Below are 18,420 nucleotides of genomic sequence, written 5' to 3'. Positions count from 1 at the left end.
CATTTCCAAGCAGCTCTGCATCAGACGGTTCAAGGACGATATGAATTGGGTGTGATACTTCAGACAAGTAAGGCAAGTTATGCTACGGATCGGGAAAGTCTGCAGCTAGTCCTCAAGATTGAAAGTTTCTCTCGAAGTGAATGGAAAGAATAAGTCGAGCGTCGTTGTAGATCGGCCCCCGGGGCGCTATGTCAAGATTGCCTCGGCCATACTACTCGAAACTCAGGACTATGGAAGAAGCGCGGGGCTCAGATGATCTAGAACCACAGAAAGATGGCGGTTGACGAGAGAAGACTGCCGTTGCCAACGTTTTGCGTCAACGGCTGGACGCTGATCGTCTAACGAGGCGACACGATCATCCAAATCATGCGTAAGGTTGATGCACTGACGACCTCCCTTTCATGGCTTCAGACGGGGGCCCAAAAACCAGTAAACTGTGTCGAATTTCGGGGTATTTGAGAGGTCCAACTGACGGAACAGGGAGCCGGTCGGCGCAACGTGGCAAAAGACTTGCTTGCGGGCCGTAGACAGGATGAATCCTTGCGTGAATCCGAGAAGCAGACCGGAGGTGGGATGATGTTTCCAACAAGAATCACTCGATACCATGTTGCGATTTGATTCGATTGTGCCTGCTGGCAGGCTACCCGGTATCGAAACTCATTTTCGAACAACTGGGCAAGAAATTGTTATCAACACCCTTGATGGGGTTGACAATTTATCAAGTCTTTCACGAGAGAAAGGGTTCAAATGGTAATATAATGATTCGAAGAATGCATTCAACGCCTAGCTAATCCAAATTGTTTGGCTCATTGCTATGACCATCGTCCGACCTTGATTACATGAGCCCAGTGAAACCCAGGAAATGCATGCCTTACCAGAAATAAATCACACATGCAAGTATGCCCGAGGATGCGTGTGTCCCCAACCGCCGCGCACGGAACCCCCTCATGCCTTGAGGCCCAAGTCGCCAGTCCTCCGCCGGATCTCGAGCTTGGCCTTGGGGTCAACCTCCATAGTGAATCCAAAGTTGATCGTATTGGGCTGCTGCTCAGCCGCCAGTCTCCAGTCGTACTTGAGAAGGAGGTGGCAGAGAATAATCTTGACCTCGTTGGCGGCGAAGAAACGTCCAGGGCAGGCGTGCTGACCGTGGCCGAAACCAAGGTGCTCGGGCGAGGTGCTAACAAAGTGCGCGGCTCCATCGTTTCCGGCGCCAAGGGACTCGCGCATGCGCAGGTAACGGTATCCGTCAAAGCGGCTGGGGTCCAAGTAGACGGAGCCATCGGTCATTCTTTGACAGCTGACAGCGATGCGGCTGCCCTCAGGGAGTTCCAGTCCGTTGGAGAGGGTCACGGGCTTGGTTGCTTCACGGTGCATGGCAACTAGACAAGATTCATATTAGTGATAGTTATCAGGGAGGTCAAGCGGAAACTTACCGATGCCAATGGGGTGAAGACGCTGAGTCTCCTTGCAGAATGAGTCCAGGAGGCGCATCTTGTAGAGACCCATGCGAGCCCAGCCATCGGTGCGAATAACGTCGGTAATTTCCTTGCGAAGCGGCTCAAAGTAGTCGGGGTACTTGGCGAGGTCGAGCATCACCTGGGTGATCAGATCAGAGGTGGTGTGGAGAGCGGCGAAAGAAAGTCCAAGCTGCATCATCGCAGGGTCCGATTTGGCGTCGTCGGATGCTTCCTCACACCAGTCAAGACAGTCATTCCACTCAGGCTCCTCCTCGCCACGATCCAAAGCTGCCTTCTTTTCTTTGCGGCGCTCCTCCACAATGGGGTTGATGATCTCTCTGGCCTCCTTGACTTGCGCTTGGAGTTGACGACAGATGGGAAGGACCTGGTGGGCAAGGTTACGTAGAGACTTGGGGAACATTCGGAGAAACTCTGAGGCGAGGAAGCTGGTTCGGGCGTATTCGGAGGTGATCTTGATCCAATCCTGGTTGCGACAGAGTTGCTCGCCGCCGAAGACGCGGGTGGACACTCGGGCTACGACCTTGAGCATGTTCTCCTTGATTACCACGGTGGACCATTCTGTGTTCTGTTAGCAGGCTATCCCAGTGCCGCTAAACTGGAGTTCTTACCCTTATCCTCTCCCAAAACGTCGGTCAATGACAGCGTTGTCTCGTCGGAAACGGGAGATGTCAGCTTTGCTGCGGGTATGTTAGCTTGGGTGATGGGTATCGGTGAAGGAATTCTCTGACTCACAAAGGAACTGGGTCAATCTTGTGCGAATAACGTATTTGAGGACGGACTTTTGCGCGTTATTCTCCTTCAAAGGCTCAAAGCCGGGCATCTGGGCATGGAAGTTCTACACCATAATCAATATGGGCTACACAACTTGTCGAACGAGAATACCTACCTTATCAAGAACGCGGTCGAAGCTGAGGTCCTCGTGGTTGCGAATCTCGTTGGCAAAGGGTACCGCGGGAAGGATCGTCATATCTCCCATGTCCGTCAAGACCTGGTAGGCCTCATCGGGGTTTGTTTTCGCCCTCTCCAACACGATATTCCGGACCTTTGTGATGAAATCATACTTGACTTTTAGCCCGGTAAAATCCCACTTGTGCTTAGGGTTGACAATCGGCAGATCTGTGTGAGGCGCCTGCTCTGCTTGCTGTATAGAGAAGTAGAAGACGAAGAGCAAGAAAGCTGTGATGAAGTATGGCACTGGCTTCTCCAATGGGCTTGGGAATGCCTGCAATGTCTCGAGGGGTCCCCAGGAGGACTGGTTGGAAAAGGAATCGTTGGCGGTGGCCATGGTGGATGAGGATACACTCGTCGCTATAGAGACAAGCTTCCTGCTGATAATACGGTGTGTTCTAGTTGGATAAAATTCTGGAGAATATTCCAAGAACTAAGCGAACTAACGACGGGGAAGCTCAAAGAAAAGGGAAGCCGGCAAGCGGCCCAATACATGGTGTCGTAGATCAGGCATACTGGACGGACATATCTTGGCTATGCCCGCGAAACGCCTATCGAGACACCAAAAGATGAGCTCAAGAGCTTGGGGCGCTGTGCTCACACCCGCTGGCGTGACAGCTGATGGGCGGTGTTTGGTTTCAAGGGACTTGCAGCCGCACAGTCCCGCAAGGTTTCTGTCGCTGCTGTCTCGGCGCATGGACCGCATCCTCGGACGATCTCAGCGCCGATCTGGGAGCTTAACAGTTGGGAGAGCACGGGGGAAGCAAGAGGCTTGGAAGCTTTGAGTTACAGTGATCTCGGGTCCTTCTGTTGTTGGAGGCTTGAGAGGGCAGCTCGAGAGCATGTATGGGACATTCGGGACCACGAGGTGACCGGGCTTTGTTGCTTATTTCAAGTTTAGGGACATCGGTGCTCTGCCACAGAAGGACTGCAAGGGGGGAAATCTCGGTGGGGATCGAGCTACATCTGCGACCAGACCTGACTTGGAATCGCGTCGCGGAGAATTAAGAAGGATCCCGGTGTGGGTTCCGGAGCACGCGGAGGAGCTTCCGTGCGGAGGACTGTAGATCCTCGGTGCCGGGGCATAGACTGGTAGCCGGTTATGTCTATATCCCCTTACGTAGTTTGTCTCGTGCTTGTGCAAGCACTAATGTGTCCTTAATCTAAATCTCCAGCCACGCGCTGCGCATGAGGATGGGTAAATAAGGCTCTTTTAGAAACTTAAAATGTGCGTATGATAATTCCAACATATGTCCATTACTCGCGGGTCATTAAATCCATTCCTAAAAATTCTCGACCCGAATTTCTGGCCTGATGCGATGATCATCTCGCATCATTCAGGTTGACGCCCGCTTCTAATCTTCCCGGCATTTCCTGCCGTAATATCATGCGGAATAAGAAAGCAAAAAGAGGGTGCTTCTATGGTAAAGGCAAGGAAAACCCCACATGAGAGGCGGCATCGGAGGCCGTCGAGCTGAAATAACGTTTATCTGCAATTCTCAATTTCTCGAATAAATTCTTTTTTTTTTTTCTTTATGATGGCGGCACTACAAAGCCGCTCAACGTCTACCCGAAACGGACTCCGTTTGGTCTCTTGGGAAACAAGAAGAAACCCGTCCAACGCTGAAACATGCAGGTGTTGGCTTCTAGAACACAGAATGGAACACTTCACAGCCAATCACTACCATGTTCTTTCTGTCTGATTTCCATGGTGGAACCATTGGGTAGTATGTATGCCAATCCAGTGTAATTGGTCGTAAATTCCAGTCAACCTATATTTGCCTGCCTGGCGCATCATGATATGACCTTTGGAATTACTGCAACTTTTCCAATTCAGGCAAAGGTGCTTGATACAGACCGCGATCTGAGTTTCCGAGACAAAACGTACATAGCCCTTCAGAACAGCAGTCCAGCCAGTAATACTCCCCGGAGGTGCTGTTTGTGTTTTGAATGATACAATCATGTTGCCTGTGTCTTATGGCAAAATAGACTTGGCTTGAGGCGATAAAGACTCGAAGTGTAGACTTTCTCAAAGAATTCGCCTCCACAGCGAAGTCTGGAATAACGCCGTCCAGATATTATACGTTTGGTAGTGCCGAAGACGCTCACTGGCTGGATGAACTGGGCTGTCTTGGGTTGCCTAGCTATGGCGAGTGGTTCAAACCGAGCGAATATAAAGGCTTCTCGCGTAAGGTAGGCGTCGTTTGTCGATCTGAAGCGTGCATTATCAGCGTTTACGTTGATGAACTTCATGAAAGAGTCAGGCAGAGGTGAATTAAAAACGACAAAATCACTCTAAGCAAAGAATAAATAACCATTGGTATGTTCTTGTATGATGTAATTACCGCGCAGATTTGACACTTCTGTACGCCATCGTGACTATAATTCTAATCGAGAACATAGACAAAAAGTCCGCTACGGATCTAACTGAGTTTTCGCATATCCATAACACGTATACAGATGTCAATTAGCTGTATGGTGTCTCAAGTCTTGGTGGTCAGGTGTATCCGACTCCAGAACTTGCATTATTATCGTTCTTCTAAAGCCAATATTAATGTGCGGTCAATTTTGAGTCGGCAAAAGAAAATTAATGTGATTAATTTCGCTACTGCTAAGAAGCTCCTCAAGATCACAATAATTAATGAGAGACACGATGGCCGAAAGCATACGATGTGATCTTTCAGGCGGTGGTGGAGACAGCTGGGCAAAGTAACTGCACGGCTACAAGCATACAAGGACTGTCCTCTCGAATATGCATAATGTCTAACGACAGAAGAAGTGATAAACTTACTCTGCTGACATCTGCTAAGCCGCCGGCCTTTTGAATCGATTGGCCTCGGGTTGTAAGCATCTGGCGGCTTAGACGGACGATTGCAACAAGCCCAATCCTGCCACGTCTTTCAACATTTAGTCGTTGCATACGGACACTGCTTTTTAGTTATTTCTCTATTACTGAAGCGAGGGACATATTCTCCAACGCACTGGAGAACAAGAGACTTCAAGCATTTGAATTCATCTCGGGAGCTTCTTCGAGCCTTTTCGCCGGCAAAGTTCCCTTGGATATCCATGTATGCGGAACCAATCGACGTCTTGGCGGTGCGGTCTCAAAGAGTCTATTATATTGACTCACTACCGCTTTAGGGAGGTCAATATCGCAGACGTTGTGGCTGGTGGAATTGAGTTCTGTGAGCCTGCAGGGCATAACTTTTCGGATGAACCGGATATAGCGCCAAAGTCACGATTCCCATGCTTCTCGATATTGATTCAGGGACTTGGTTGATCGTGACTCCCTGAAAACCATCACGGGAACAGCGAGGCAATTCTGGCAAAACGGAACAATTGGGTTTCTTGATGCAACTCCAGGAGATGGGGCCGGGCCAATTGACGGTCTGAACTGATTTCATCAACGTTTCTCTCGCCCTGGATCGAGTGGACACTGGGCACTATTTCGCTTCCGATAATGACTCGCACATGGGCGACCCTCGTAAACAAGTCGTGAACCTTAACCGGCGTGGTTTCCTTTGAGCGGGGTGACACTTGGCAGACGGGCTTTTTGAAAACAATAGTAAATGAAATGAAATGCCCCCGAACTTGTTTAAACAGACGGTCTCCTCCTCCGTATTCACTCTTCATCCCTTTTGCGCCACCCTTGATCTTGAGTTGCTTCAGTCGCGATTTCTCGAGTACATACGTACATACCCAGCGTTCTTTATATACAACAGACATCATGCAGCTCACATCTCTCACGTCGGTCGTGCTGGCTTCTTGGGCATTCCAGCAAGTCGCTGCTCTTCCCGAGATCCAAGAGAACACCAACATTATCACTGTTGCCCAGAGCGTTCAGGAGAAGCACCCCGAAGCATTCGCTGCTTTCCAGAAGTCGAACCTGATTAACCTCGTAGCGACCAACGAGAAGCGGCAAGCAGTTCCTGGAGATGGAAATCCCGACCCCAACCGCCCGCCCGTGATTCCCGAGAACATCTTCCTCCTCCAATGCTCCGAGGCCGGGTTCCTCGGCGAGTGCCTCTCGTGGGGTGCTCCTCCCGGACGATGCGGTAAGTTTAGATATATGCCGGTGGCCTGACTCACTCAAAGCCTCAATCGCTGATGTAGAATCCCATCTAGTCAACTACTCCAGCTTCAACAAGACCCAGGCTTTCCTTGACAAGTACGAGAATCAGACTACTTCTTTGAGCTCAAACACCGGCGGACTTTGTCAGTTCTACAAATTCATGTCAGTATCCTCGTAGACTAGTTCTCACTATTTCTCAACTGACATGCAAATAGCAACTGCAACAACAAGGGTGATGACCGTGGTGTTTCGCTTAGCTACAACTACAACCTCGCTGTGGCAGATGACCAGGGCTACTCGGGAGACTATGACAACCAGATCAGCTCTTGTAAGTGTTGACGAAAACACGGACCAGCTTTTCGAGTGTTTGCTGACAACTGCTGTAGGGAGATGTTGAATCCCTCAATGGAGTGAGATGGTCGTGCAGTATGAGAAATGACGACAGCCATGACTCTCGGGCTGAGCTTGTGTGTATATGAACTGACTTGCGCGTTGACGCGAATCAATAAACATGATTGAAACGAACGTTCCTGTGGGTTGTTGACTAGTGGACACGAAGCCGATGTAGCAGGCCACTCTGTGTTGTGAGCCAGCCAACGTAGCACATGGTGTTTGGCTTCTAAGAGCCTGGCAATATGGCATGATGTAACAAATGAAACACGTAAGTAGGGGGGCGACAAGATCGTTGGAAGAGGCGGACTTGCCACGAAGGTTCACTTCCACTTGCAACTTATTCCTCTTTTCTTCTTGTTGCTCGCTGTGATGAGAATCTCCAAAGTCTTTATCGTGCGGATAGTGAAAACTGGTAGATCGCAATTGTAAAGTGTTCTTTGAATATAAAGGTAGTATTCTCTATGGAAATGTGGTACGATAACACGTCTAGTAGTACCGGGAGAACTGTCTAACGTGTCTCTTCCTGAGTTTGGTGTCCTCAGTGGTGTTGTTGATGCTAGCCGCCAGGGTAGCATCCAGCTCAGTGACAACGCCCGTGTCAACCGGCTTGCCCAAGTTCTCCGACATAGGTCTAACAACGTCGCAACGCAAGGCTTGAGCAGTGCTCATTCTCTCCATGTGAGTGTTGTTCGTCTGCACAAAAAGACGCTCACGGCCCTCAAGACCAGTGAATGGTCTCCACTCGGCAGCACCCTTTTCGCGATCGGTGTTGGGGTCCAAGTTGCGGATGAACGAGACCCAGTACTTGCGGAACTGCGAGATGACAGGCTTGTTGATGGTGAAGTACGACTCGGGCGCTTGGCCATCGGTCCTGTTGTTGCCCCAGAAGGCGTAGGTGTTCACAGTGTGGTACGCGCCGAAACCTTCGGCCTCGTTCTTGGGGTCCTGGACGGCGAACTTGTAGTTGTAGGTGATGGCTTCGTCGCGGGCCAGGTAGTTCTGGATGTTGCGGATAATGCAGTGGTTGCCAATGTCACCGATCGCGTCGGCGGTCTGCCTCCACTTGGTTCCGGAGTCGGGGTAGACGGTGCGAGGAGTGTTGATGTACAGGTCGTCAAGGATGGCGAGCGAGGCGTTGGACAGGGAGGGATCTTGTCCCAGGAGCCAAGTGTTGGCTTCCTCGGTAGAGTTGGTAGATTGAGGAGCAGAGTACATGGTTCCCTCCTGAGCGCAGGAACCCCAGATGGTAGGGACCTTGTTGTACTTGCCTTGCTTGAAGAGGTTGACCATGCTGTCGGTGAAGAGCTCGCCATCGATGCCCGGGTTGAACCAGCAGCTTGAAGAACGGACTTCAGACTGGTTCAAGGCGCGAAGGCAGGTGAGAGAGTCGGCGGCCTCGGTGCAGTTCTTCTCCTTAACGAGGCAGTCATACTGGCCCTGTCCCTGCTCCATGGTGCGCATCGTAACCCAGCCGCCAGACTCCGCGATACCTCCTGCAAAGAGCTGCTTGCTGCCGAGATCGGCAGTCATGAGAAGACCGACAGCTGAGCCGCCGGCACTGACACCGTCAAGAACAACCTGCTCAGGGTTTCCACCAAAGTGGCCGATGTTGGTCTGAACCCACTCAAGAGCCTTCACCATATCCTTGACTCCGGCGTTGAGACCGCCGCTAGCGCGGACCTCCTCGCCCTGTAGGAAGCCATACATGCCAACTCTGTAGTTGATTTGAACAACAATGACGTTTCCATCCGAAGCAATCTCGCTGGCATCCCAGTTTGCGTTCGAGTTGGACCCAAATCCACCGCCCTGGAGGAAGAAAACAACGGGCAGTCTAGAGTCGGTCTGCGCATCTGAGGGGGCTGTGACACTCAGGTAGAGACAGTCCTCATCGACGGTGAAGCGCGGATTGGTGCTGGAAACGGTCCAATCGGTAGGCTGTTGGGGAGGGCAGATGGGACCGTGTGCCGTGGCGTTGACAAGTCCAGACTGGACCGGGTCGGCCGGCGCGGCGAAGCGGAGGTCGCCGACCGGAGGGGCAGCAAACTGGATTCCCTTCCAAGTTGTCACGCCCAGCTCAGCGTCAGTCACGGCGCCTTGGAACTTGGCGTATCCGACATCAACGAGGGTGTCAACGGCCTGGACACCGGAGGCGAAGAAACCCGCTGCGGTGAGGATAAAAGCCAAGTGCGATCCTTGCCACATCTTGTTGGTAAGTTTGGGGTTTTTGGTGGTGAAATGAATGTAGTCGAGGAAATCTCGAGGAAAGAATGGAACGGTTTGCAAAGCGACCTTAGAGAAAAGAATGAAAGTAGTGCAAGCACTTGCGAACGAGAAGACGAAAGACAGATGAGAAGTCAGTCAGGATTGTTTCAATTCCATCGCGGACGTCCATACTCCGGCGGTTATATACATCTTGTATGCAGACTCTTCAGCCTATTCCAACATCTCCTTCCTCTAGATCTGGAGGCTTGACAGCCCTGAAAGGTCATGTCTACAGTGCTACTGTACGCTTTCGAGTCAGGTCTCCGCTCTCTAATTGAAACGCTGCGGACGGTAGCGCTCCTTGGAGCTAGCACGCCACGGAGCAGTCCGTAATGCCACCCCACTACAGCGGAAGTTTAATAGATGGGACGAACCTTAGATCTTCGCCTGATTGCTAGAGAATCACCACCCCTGAGCGGCCACGAAGTTGAGAACTGAGGTACTGTGTCAAATCCCGGGCTTAGTAGATTACTTATCCTCTCAAACACCAAAGACTTATAGCGGCCAAAAATGTGATGAGCGCCGTGAACGCACTATCGTCTTCACCATTGGGCCAGCAACAATGACTTCGCCTATCAGACAGAGTCCGAGATCTCTAAGTTGACAACTAGAGTTTCACGTTAATGCCGACCACTATGTACCTTCACTAAGAGTACGTACGATTGCGAACCCGAATGCTCGGAACAACCTATGGATGGTATCGTCTAGGGGCGGAGAGTGGGAGGTGGGTTCTGATGGAGAGTGGAATGCCAAGATAGCCTAAACTCGCACATTAAGTGAAGTCTGAGACCCCAAAGGCACAGGGCTGCGGACTTTTCCGCCGCTGGAATTGACGATTCGACGAGGAATCCAACACTTGATCGTCTACGTCTACGTACAGGCAGAGGTTGTCGCCAAGCATCGTTACGTTGGAACAGTGGCGCAAACTCTGTCGGACCTACTGCTCGAATCCGGTGGCTGCTGGATGTGAGTTAATCACAGAAGCAGGCCTATTCTCTCATGCCTGCGATTCCCTAAACTCTATGATCTCCAGTAAAACTTGCTATTCAATCGATTCCGCTGTGAGCTCAGGCTCTGGAACTTCGTTCTCGCTTACCAAGTCACCCCTGAGGCCAGACCCCGGTTAAGCTTAATCACTTCTCGACTCAGGATAGTCAACCGGCCTTTGGAAGAGAGATTAGAATCAATCGTTCTGCGGGGACGCAGTCGTACTTGCTTGCACCTGATTGGCAGCTAGGCATCATCCGTGGACGGACCTTGTTCCGTAACGCGTACTCACAAAAGCAGCCCCTAAACTCATTTGATGGGAGAGGCGGCAGAGACACCAGGTAAGGCTTTGGCAGAATCGACGCGCAGTTGATTGAAGCAGCATGCGCTGAATGAGCGGTGAACACTTGGCTTTGGCTATGAGTTTGCGGCATTCCTTTGATACGGCTGCTGCTGTTCGTAACACAGTCAAGCAAGGGAGACCAGCACTTCGTACCCGTTACACAGGCCCATAACAGTATTGATGACGCCTGAGACGCATGGTAACGTGAATTCGATTCTCTGGAGATAAAACCTGGTCTTGCAATGGGCTCCGCCTTTGGCCGCTTGATTGACTTTGTTGTCTGACGGGCAGCAATGGCTGACGAATGGATCTGAATCTGGTGCGGTGTTCGTTTGTGTTCAGTGTTGAGGATAGTTGAAAGGAAGCAAGAAACGAACAGAATCTGATACGCGTAGACTCATTTACCAGAATCCTTCCTTGACGCGGCTACAGGGAGGCGTCCTCACAAAGTCTTTGAGTGGGCAGCCCGTTCAGTCAGCCCCGTGATGCAGACAAACTTCAATGATATAAGCGATAAGCCTGCCATGTTGCACGGCAGTGCTCAATGGATCCTCTCTTCCACCATCATCATCCGAGTGCTGCATTGGCACATCTTGTGTTTGCGTCGTTCGGTATTTCGGTCTTGGCGGTCATGTGGGAAGGTTGTCAAGGCTGGCTGTTCGCCAGTCTATTTGCTGGCTATCCAACCAAGCCATACACAATGTCGAAAATCACACATAAACGCATTCGTCTCACTAAAGAAGATTGATGCTTTGCAGACATCGCCTCAACTCGCCAAAGTTATCCCAGAGTTTTCGAATCGAACTTGCCCTACCCAAAATGGCTATCCTTCACCTCCTGACTCTCGGCCTCACAGCAGCTGCGATGGCATCTCCGGCCCCATCCAACGACGCAACACCCACAGACCCAAAGGAGGCCCTCGTTAGAAAGGGCGACTGGGACAATTATCTCAAATACAAGGCTAGCTTAGGCACTCAGGCTTCCGGCCAGGCAGCTGTGCAACGCATATGCGACCTGGTCCTCTGCCTGGGTCCAAATCACACCGGGGAATGCAGCCTTTGGTGCCACTACAAAGGAGAGCTTCAGAGCTTTGAAGAAGCGAAGCAGCGAGAGATCACAATGTCGACATATTTCACAAAGTCTGATCGCTGTAATTTCTACGCGTATGTTGTGTTTAGGCCCTTACAGCACCAAGCCATGAATCAGAGAGCTGACTATGGAATGCAACTTGACTAGTTCTGGTGCGAAGAAGTGTGACATACCAACCCTGATGAGCCAGGATACCTTCCACCAGCTCATTTATCACGGAGGGGTTATACCTGAAGGTAATTTCATGGACAGACTAAAGGGAAAGATGGGATGCGTGGTCTGCTCCGACGATCCCAACCTGCATCCTGATTCAGTGCTTTGAGAGACCGAAGGCCGGTTAGGATGGTGCTGAAAGGTCTTGTACACGTTGGTGTCTACCCTAAGCTATGGAAGTATGAAAAGACGAATAATTCGCATGAAAACTAAGAATAATGAGTGAATTGATGGTGCCACCTTGACGTGATATTTAGGATTAGTAGTCGCTTGGCTTGAATACGGTATTTGGGGTTCCGAAGCTTGGATCTTGAGAGAGACTGGGTTTGCACGCCTGGCGTAACGGCATGCACGCTACCTGCTGCAGAATGTGACCGCATTACGTAGAAAGGTTTGTGAACCTGTTCCACACGGAGACTGGTCAAGTCGGCTACTAAAGAGCCCGGGAAAGTAATTCTCGGCCCCGGGACTCCCAGGCCGATCCAGAGCTTCGTTGCCGTGGAACTTGTACCACGGCGAGAGGAACGCCCCGCCGCGCTCCACCGTTGCGGGGATCATCTGAAGATGATTTCTAATACATGCGTCATCCTTCAGGTCTCGAAGGGCTGTTTTTCGCCTCGTCGAGATCTCAAAAGCAAAGCAAGAACCAAGTGAAGTGTGAGACGTCACGGTTACATCCAAATAGAAGGGACAGAGACAACGACAAGCAATTATGAGCACCGACACGCAAGTCCAATGCTGGCAGACCCGTCAAGACGGGCTGGACAATCTCTTCCTCGCCACGGCGTCCCTGCCGCAGCCCGGGCCCGGCGAGGTGCTCGTCAAGATCAGCGCCGTGTCCCTCAACTACCGAGACACGGAGGTGGCCATGGGCCTCTACAACCACCACAAGACAATCAAACCGGCCGAGACGGACCCAATCGTCCCGGCTTCGGACATGTGCGGCTCCGTCGTCTCTGTAGGTGATGGCGTCAGCAGGTGGAAGGCTGGCGATCGCGTCTTGTCGATTTTCAATCAGACGCATCTCAAGGGCCAGATTAAGCCGGTGGATATGAAGAGCGGTCTCGGTTTCCCGCTGGAAGGTGTCTTGCAGACGTACCGCGTCTTCTCTGCTGAGGGGTTGGTCAGGGCGCCCAAGCACCTGAGCGACGAAGAGGCCGCGACTCTTCCCATTGCTGCTGTGACGGCTTGGATGTCAATCAACCAGTTCCGGCCTTTGGGCCAGCCTGGTGGCCAGGGCGAGGTTGTGGTATGTCAGGGAACTGGTGGTGTAGCTATTTCGGGACTGCAAATCGCAAAGGCTTCAGGGGCCACGGGTAAGTGGTGGACGCGCCCATGGCTTACGGCTTTGTTGATTGCCGCTGACAATGATCTCGATAAGTCATCGTTACATCTTCCTCGGACGAGAAATTGGAAAAGGCAAAGGCTCTCGGGGCGGATTACACCGTCAACTATCGCACCACGCCCAACTGGGACGACAAAGTCAACGAATTCACCGAGGGCGAGGGCGCCAACCTCATCCTCGAAACGGGCGGGGCCAAGACGCTGCGACAATCTTTTGAGGCGATTGGCTTCGGCGGGCAGATTGCGTGCATTGGATATCTCTCTGGTAAAGTCGACGATGTGGAGGACCGGACGAACGTCAACCTGCTCGCGCTCAAGAAAACTGTGACGCTCAAGGGTATCATCAATGGTCCGAGGGAGCGGTTCGAGGAGATGATTGAATTTTACGAGGAGAAGGGTATCAAGCCTGTTGTCGACCGGGTCTTCCAGTTCAAGGAGGCGGATAAGGCGTACAACTACCTGTACAGCGGAGGACACTTTGGCAAGGTTGTCGTCAAGGTACAGGAATGAGCGTAACATTGAAGCTATGGCCAGATATCCGTGAGATCTATTAAGATGAACTCATGGCTTTCATGCGGAATTAAGAAAACTGACGAGGGTGGCATAGTGTAATGAGGATACGGGGTTGACAGCTCGGTGAGCCGAGGCATGTCCCGCAAGCCGATGGACTCGGACAATGATACCCCGCACCGGGGAAGCAGAAGAAGCATGGGGAAGTCAGGGACCCTGAGCTGTTTAGCTGACTCGGGGGCTGTCAGAATCCCCTGCAACTCGCCCGTTGCAGCTGTGTGTCGCCGGATGCGATGGTACTGCAGCTCATCTCACTCAATTGGAACTCACATGTCAGCTGTGCGTCTCGTCAGCTTAGTGAGCTTCGTTGGCTTCACTGTGAACCTCATCTCATGCTTCACCTCACTCTCTCACTCTCACTCTCATTCGTCTACTCAGTGAGCACATCACTCATCTCCCCACCTTGTGCTTCGTATCACAAAACTTCTCCATCTCACAGAAAAGCAATCAAATAATCTTTCCGATCCTCAAGCACCATTCCCTGAGCTCCCGCGTGCCGGAACAGACGGCGTCGCAGATCGGTCTTCCGCGGACTTTGCCCCCCTGCGCCTCAATTCACGCCGTCGGACCAGAACAGTGAAGCACCCAAGCTCCAAGAGGCAGATAGAAACTGTGGTTTCCCCCCCGCAGCCGAGAACATCATCCCACCACATACATACACGTTCGTGCCTCTTTCTAGCAGGTCGTAACACCATAAGCCAATCTGCGAGCTCTGGGAACACAGCTCCATTCGGCCGGGACATCTCTTTTCAGTCTTCAGTGACCCGAGAATCAGGCAATTCATCCGCCCAGCCCGCCAAGATACTACCTTGACATCCCGACCAACCCACCCCTGGACCTCCCATCTCACCTGGTCTACCGTATTCATTCATTCCTTCATAAAGCTGACAGACAGCCCGTCTTCCCTCCTCTGCAAACCCTCAAAATCACAAAAGGGCCATGGCGCCTCAACTGCAAAACGTGCGCGACATCTTCCCCCTCCCCCAAACACCAACCCAAACCCTCGCCACCCTCGCCGGCCTAGGCGCTTCGGCCTGGCTCCTCAAGCTCATCGTCCGCCACATCCTCCTCCGCAGCCCCGCGAAACCCTCTCACGGCTCTCCTTCCACAGCGGGTCCGACTTTCGCCGCAATGAGCGCAGACGAGAAGAAGGAACTCCTCGAGCGGCCCGCCATCATCGTCGGCGGCGGTCTAGCGGGCCTCGTCGCGGCGTTCGAGCTCTCGGAGCGCGGCGTGCCGACCATCATCATCGACCAGGAAAACGAGGCGAATCTCGGCGGCCAGGCCTTCTGGTCGCTCGGCGGCATCTTCTGTGTGGACTCGACGGAGCAGCGAAGGATGGGCATTAAGGATTCGAGGGAGCTCGCTATGCGGGACTGGTTCGGCTCCGCGCAGTTTGACCGCGAGAAGGAGGATACCTGGCCGAGGAGGTGGGCCGAGGCCTTTGTCAACTTCGCCTCGGACGAGATGGAGCAGTACGTCAAGGCCAGGGGCATGGGCTTCCTCTTCAACGTCGGCTGGGCTGAGAGAGGCGCGGGTATGGCCGAGGGACACGGCAACTCGGTGCCGCGGTTCCACGTTACCTGGGGCACGGGGCCGGAGGTCGTGAGGGTGTTTGAGGAGCCCGTGAGGCGCGCGGCCAAGAACGGTGTCGTGCAGTTCCGGTTCCGACACCGCGTTGACGAGATCATCACCGATGAGACGGGTCGCGCCATCGGTGTTCGTGGAAAGGTCCTCGCCCCCGACGACTCTGCGCGCGGCGTCAAGTCCAACCGTGACATCGCAGGTGATTTCGAGATATTCGGGTCCGCGGTGGCGGTAACATCCGGCGGTATCGGAGGAAACGTTGAAGCCGTGAAAGCAGCGTGGCCCATCGACCGTCTCGGGCCCAAAGTCCCCGAGAACTTCGTCGTCGGCGTCCCAGCCCATGTCGACGGCCGCATGATTGGTATCGCGGAGACAGTCGGCGCCAACGTCATCAACCGCGACCGCATGTGGCACTACACCGAAGGCCTGCAAAATTGGAACCCAATCTGGCCCAACCACGGCATCCGCGTCCTCCCGGCCCCGAGCTCGTTATGGCTCGACGCGACGGGCAAGCGTCTCCCGCCCTTCCTCTTCCCCGGCACCGACACCCTCGGCACGCTGAAGCACATCTGCGCCACGGGGTACGACTACACCTGGTTCATCCTCGACCAGAGCATCATCGCGCGCGAGTTTGCGCTCTCTGGCTCGGAGCAGAACCCGGACGTCACAGGCAAGAGCATGTGGCAGCTCCTTACGCGCGTTTTCGGCAAGAAAGGCACCGTCCCCGTGCAGAATTTCCAAAAGTACGGCAAGGACTTTGTCGTCAAAGAAAACCTCGCCGACCTGGTGCAGGGCATGAACGAGCTGCAGCGCGAGCGCGGCGGGCCGGTGCTGAGCCTGGAGGACATCAAGGAGACGATTGAGATCCGCGACGGGCAGTTCGATAACGCCTACTCCAAGGACGCGCAGGCCATGCTCATCAATAATGGACGGACGTACTGGGCTGATAAGAGGAGTCGCATCGCGCCGCCGCATAAGCTGTTGGATCCCAAGCATGGTCCGCTGATCGCCGTGCGGATGAATTTGTTGACGCGCAAGACGCTGGGCGGTATTGAGACCAATCTAGAGAGTAACGTCATGAAGGCGGATGGGGAGAAGTTCCCTGGTCTGTATGCGGCCGGTGAGGCAGCAGGCTTCGGCGGCGGTGGTGTTCACGGATACAACAGCTTAGAGGGCACCTTCTTGGGAGGCTGCATCTTTTCCGGAAGGGCAGCGGGACGCGGGATGGCGGATGAGCTCTTGGGGCCAGCGGAGGCGAAGGGACCAAAGTCGTACTTGTGATTGTCAAAAGTATGAAGTGTAGCAAATGTCTGTAATGGATGGAAAGGGCGCGATGAACGTCTTGGGTTGTCAACATTCAAACTTGAGTGGATATCATTACTATCAAACATTTGGTATGGCAAAACTTTCATGAGTCTGGGCCCTTCAGGAAGGCCGACGTTCGCACTCTCTCCATCTTGACTTCCGTCGTCACTCGGATTTGGCCCTGCCTGGCCCATTCTCCGCCGACCAAATCATCCGACTTTCGCACCTCGACAGTCATGCCTGATGCTGGCGATCGTATCCCTCCGGCGTATCCACGCTCCTCGTCCCCGCCCAAATCGCTTTCCGTGTCTACCGTCTGCTTCTTCGATCGTGCGGTGAGCTCCACCTCGTCATCGCCGCGTCGCGGTTGTGTGTGGTTCTTTGAGTTGGTCACTTTGGACATGGAGTTGCTGGCTTGTGATATCGTCTTGCGGACCATGGACTTGAGCCATGGCGGTGTGTAGTGTGAGATCATTGGTCGCAGGTGGGGGAGGCATGCGGCGATGATGTAGGTTCCTGTTTCGATGATACTCCAGCCGACGAGACCGACGGATGCCCCTAGCCGGAGTGTCAGTCAACTTGCGCATCTTCAAGAGTCACTACCAGGTATCACTTACATGTACGGTCCGAAAAGGCAGAGTTGCTAAAGAATATGACGGCCCTGATGATACTGGCAACAATACCGCTGCGAAATCGTCAGTCTCGGGGACACCTTCCGCTCCCGCCCAACGCGGAATAAACTTACAAACTGCCGATCATGAAGATGCCGATGAGTGCAACGCGCTTGTGCGTCGGCAGCTTCAGGTCCCAAATAGTCTTGAGCGGTAAAGTCATGATGAAAAAGTCCAGCACGAAGCCCGGAATGCTCTGTGCATGGAAGAAGGCCTGAACGTCGACACACTTTCCGCCTGGAATCGTCCGGTCCCACCAGAATTCAATGGGCTGGCACTGGAAGCAAGCAGTGATGATGAAGGAGAAGCTCGTCGCGGCCAGCGTCACCAGCAGCACGTAGGCCGTGGTTCGCATAGCCCCCTTCCAGTTGAAGACGCGCAGGTACAGGCAGACGATGCCCATCTTGGGCAGCGCGACTGAGGTGAAGTAGATGATCTCAAACGCGAGGATGCACTTCGCCCACCCGGTCAGGAGGGCTGGGTGAAACTCCTCGACAAATTCAACGTGTCGTCCAACACCGCCGACCTTAACCATGACTGACGAGTACAGAGTTAGTCGAGAGTTCGGACCTCGAAACCCACGCCATTTCCACGCTGGGCAGAAAACCTACCGATGCCGACGGCGCACATCCCCAAGTCCACCACATAGGCTGCCGCCAGGAAATAGTCGTCCAAGCCATACCCGCCAGCAGTAAACCGTTTTGCAAATAGTCGTAGGCCGAGGAAAAAGGTCGTGAGGACGGCAAAGGCGATGGATATGCCTATTAGCGTGCCGCCAGAATCTTCCGCGAGATATTCGGCCGTTACGTTGTGTGTAGTTTCGCCTTCGGCGGCCAAGACGAGGCCGGACATTGTGAGTCGTCGAGGGCAAGCTGAGCCGATCCACGGCCAAGAAACGACAGGATCATGAATCCCTTCTCTCCCTCGCTGTGAGAAAGAAACGAACCCAGAGGTCAAAAAAGAATATTAATTTCGCAAAACCCGCCGCAGCCCTATCTTGGCGGTTTGCGGGACCCCTCTTTCTTTAATAACTCCCGACTTGGCACGTCCCCAGGTGCCCCATTGTGTGATGGCGAAAGGGGGGGAGGGTCCGGAGGGAGGCAGAAAAGAAGAATCTGATAATGGCCAAGGGGTTGAACATTAAGATCTCCAGCGGCA

At 53.1% G+C, this 18,420-nt stretch overlaps 6 protein-coding genes across 6 annotated transcripts; 3 read left to right on the top strand and 3 right to left on the bottom strand.

Annotated features, from left to right (window-relative positions):
* Positions 1-945: 945 nt before the first annotated feature.
* CTAM01_15194 (cytochrome P450) lies at positions 946-2,763 on the bottom strand (the record flags this gene model as incomplete). The annotated part of the gene is made up of 5 exons (XM_060531193.1): positions 946-1,379; positions 1,434-2,036; positions 2,087-2,155; positions 2,211-2,313; positions 2,365-2,763. The coding sequence occupies 5 exons, from the start codon at positions 2,761-2,763 to the stop codon at positions 946-948; spliced, it is 1,608 nt and encodes a 535-aa protein (XP_060374230.1).
* A 3,390-nt stretch (positions 2,764-6,153) lies between these two features.
* Positions 6,154-6,895, top strand: CTAM01_15193 (uncharacterized protein; the record flags this gene model as incomplete). Its single annotated transcript, XM_060531192.1, has 4 exons — positions 6,154-6,481; positions 6,552-6,660; positions 6,714-6,826; positions 6,885-6,895. 4 exons carry the CDS (start codon positions 6,154-6,156, stop codon positions 6,893-6,895), a joined length of 561 nt encoding a protein of 186 aa, XP_060374229.1.
* Positions 6,896-7,377: 482 nt separating this feature from the next.
* Positions 7,378-9,093, bottom strand: CTAM01_15192 (carboxylesterase; the record flags this gene model as incomplete). Its single annotated transcript, XM_060531191.1, has 1 exon — positions 7,378-9,093. The coding sequence occupies one exon, from the start codon at positions 9,091-9,093 to the stop codon at positions 7,378-7,380; it is 1,716 nt and encodes a 571-aa protein (XP_060374228.1).
* A 2,137-nt stretch (positions 9,094-11,230) lies between these two features.
* Positions 11,231-13,639, top strand: CTAM01_15191 (zinc-binding dehydrogenase; the record flags this gene model as incomplete). The annotated part of the gene is made up of 5 exons (XM_060531190.1): positions 11,231-11,646; positions 12,173-12,235; positions 12,380-12,404; positions 12,471-13,101; positions 13,167-13,639. The coding sequence occupies 5 exons, from the start codon at positions 11,231-11,233 to the stop codon at positions 13,637-13,639; spliced, it is 1,608 nt and encodes a 535-aa protein (XP_060374227.1).
* A 999-nt stretch (positions 13,640-14,638) lies between these two features.
* Positions 14,639-16,567, top strand: CTAM01_15190 (FAD binding domain-containing protein; the record flags this gene model as incomplete). The annotated part of the gene is made up of 1 exon (XM_060531189.1): positions 14,639-16,567. The coding sequence occupies one exon, from the start codon at positions 14,639-14,641 to the stop codon at positions 16,565-16,567; it is 1,929 nt and encodes a 642-aa protein (XP_060374226.1).
* Positions 16,568-16,694: 127 nt separating this feature from the next.
* On the bottom strand, positions 16,695-18,114 carry CTAM01_15189 (uncharacterized protein; the record flags this gene model as incomplete). The annotated part of the gene is made up of 4 exons (XM_060531188.1): positions 16,695-17,149; positions 17,209-17,276; positions 17,337-17,799; positions 17,874-18,114. 4 exons carry the CDS (start codon positions 18,112-18,114, stop codon positions 16,695-16,697), a joined length of 1,227 nt encoding a protein of 408 aa, XP_060374225.1.
* Between the last annotated feature and the right edge of the window lie 306 nt (positions 18,115-18,420).

This window comes from Colletotrichum tamarilloi (assembly GCF_030869305.1).
Source record: "Colletotrichum tamarilloi strain Tom-12 chromosome Unknown Scaffold_152.1, whole genome shotgun sequence".
NCBI lineage: Eukaryota > Fungi > Ascomycota > Sordariomycetes > Glomerellales > Glomerellaceae > Colletotrichum > Colletotrichum tamarilloi.
The sequence above is the reverse complement of the archived record's forward strand: the minus strand, read 5'-3'. Positions and strand labels throughout refer to the sequence as shown.